Source organism: Alexandromys fortis, unplaced genomic scaffold, assembly GCF_014885135.2.
Source record: "Alexandromys fortis isolate MF-2015 unplaced genomic scaffold, M_Fortis_MF-2015_v1.1 scaffold_231, whole genome shotgun sequence".
Lineage (NCBI taxonomy): Eukaryota > Metazoa > Chordata > Mammalia > Rodentia > Cricetidae > Alexandromys > Alexandromys fortis.
The window spans coordinates 1,747,216-1,748,975 of record NW_026068613.1 but is presented as its reverse complement, the minus strand read 5'-3'; the positions used below and the strand labels follow the sequence as shown (position 1 = coordinate 1,748,975).

The following is a 1,760-nucleotide window of genomic DNA, read 5'->3' as shown; positions in this document are numbered from 1 at the left end:
AGTATGCCAATACTTTTCTTCAATTACTGACTTTTTTCCTTTTCCTAATTTTTGCCTTTCTGCTTAAGTTTATCTTATACATAGTATGAAAGGACTAAATGAAGAATAGTGAACCATGCTTCTGTGAGTGAGATCTCCTTATCTGGGTAGATAGTATTTCAATGGGCAAATAACCAAGACTAAACCACTTTAATGGCCTTCGATAAAGCAGCACCTATAAACATACAAAAAGATAATATTATACAGTGCTCAAATCATTTCCTCTGCTTTAAATGTCCCAAGTTACCATCACATGTGAGGAACCCACATTCAAATTTCACATCTTGGCATAGAAAGAATTCTAGGGCAATTGAGTCAACTGTTTTATCTTCCTAGTCCTCAGAAACAGATCCCTTCCCGTGCAGTATTTTTTTCAGAGCTATCTTTACTTCCTTATTTCTCAAAGTATAGATCAAAGGATTCAACATTGGTCCTACCAAGTTCATCAGAATTTGTACCACAGTTCCCAGCATGGGGTTGGGTGTAGGCTGCAGATATACAGTGATGATGGGTCCGTAGGCACAGAGGATGGCAATGAGATGGGCACTGCAGGTGGAGAAGGCACGCTGACGTCCCTCAGTGGAGTTAATACTCAAGATGGAGATGGCAATTCGAGTGTAGGACACAAGAATCAGGAGAAAGCAGACAAGGGAGACTAGACCAACATTAGTGAAGCTCACTCTCTTTGCTAAGGATGCGTCAGCAGAGGCCAGTGGCAAGACTGCTGGGATATCACAGAAGAAGTAATCTACTTCGTTGGGGCCACAGTACGGCAAAGTGAAGGTGAGGGAAGTCAAGATACTGGAATGAAGGCATCCTAACAGCCATGTGCCTGCAGCTAGAGCCACGCAGATCCTAGAGTTCATGATGACTGGGTAGCGGAGAGGGTGACAGATGGCAGCAAAGCGGTCATAGGCCATCACAGTGTAGAGAAAGCACTCGATGCTCCCAAGGAAATGAAAGAAAAAAAGCTGGGAGACACAGTCTTGGTAGGAGATGAATCTGCTAAGGCCCATAAGATAGAGTAGCATTTTTGGACAGGTCACAGAAGAGAAACCCATGTCAAACACGGACAAGTTCCCCAGGAAAAAATACATGGGTGTGTGAAGGCGGGTGGAGGAAATAACAGCCACAAGGATAGACACATTTCCCACCAGGGTGCAGGCATAGAAGGGCAGAAATAACACAAAAAGCATAGTCTCCAGGCCCTCTGTGTGTGGGATTCCCAGGAGGATGAACTCGGTCACCACTGAGCAGTTCTTCATATCGGCCAAAGACAGTTCTGGGAGAGGAAGGAGGAGAGGGAATGGAGAATGTCCTGACTTCACATCAACGGCATGCACATGATAAGGAAGTGAAATGCAAGCAGTGATGTTTTGGCTCTGTGCTACTGAAAGACTGCTTGTGATCCGGGGGAAGCGTCATAAAAATGCTTGCCATAGCAAACTGAATGTTTTCTTCACCAAATAGTTTTGCTGTATGGATTCCAAACGCAGATGATTCTTGTTAAGTTAATGTCCAGAAAAGATCGTGTGTGAAAATGGAAGAACAAAATCCACATAAATGCGTGCTGCTCCTGCACTATGGGGAACGATATTAAGCCTCAGAATAATGTTTAAAGATGTTAACATCACTAGAACCACAACGTCAACATCGTCGTATTTGCTATACAGTATTCATAAGTCTTATATTTTATCCCTTTGCTTTTGGTAAAGAAAGTC

The 1,760-nt window shown here is 43.2% G+C and overlaps 1 protein-coding gene across 1 annotated transcript; it reads right to left on the bottom strand.

The window, feature by feature from the left end:
* Positions 1 to 371: 371 nt before the first annotated feature.
* Positions 372 to 1,304, bottom strand: LOC126495959 (olfactory receptor 958). The gene has a single exon (XM_050133558.1). The coding sequence runs from the start codon at positions 1,302 to 1,304 to the stop codon at positions 372 to 374; it is 933 nt and encodes a 310-aa protein (XP_049989515.1).
* Positions 1,305 to 1,760: the final 456 nt, after the last annotated feature.

Excerpts from the sequence above, each read along its gene's own strand:
- LOC126495959 (XM_050133558.1), bottom strand. The coding sequence starts at position 1,304 with ATGAAGAACTGCTCAGTGGTGACCGAGTTCATCCTCCTGGGAATCCCA.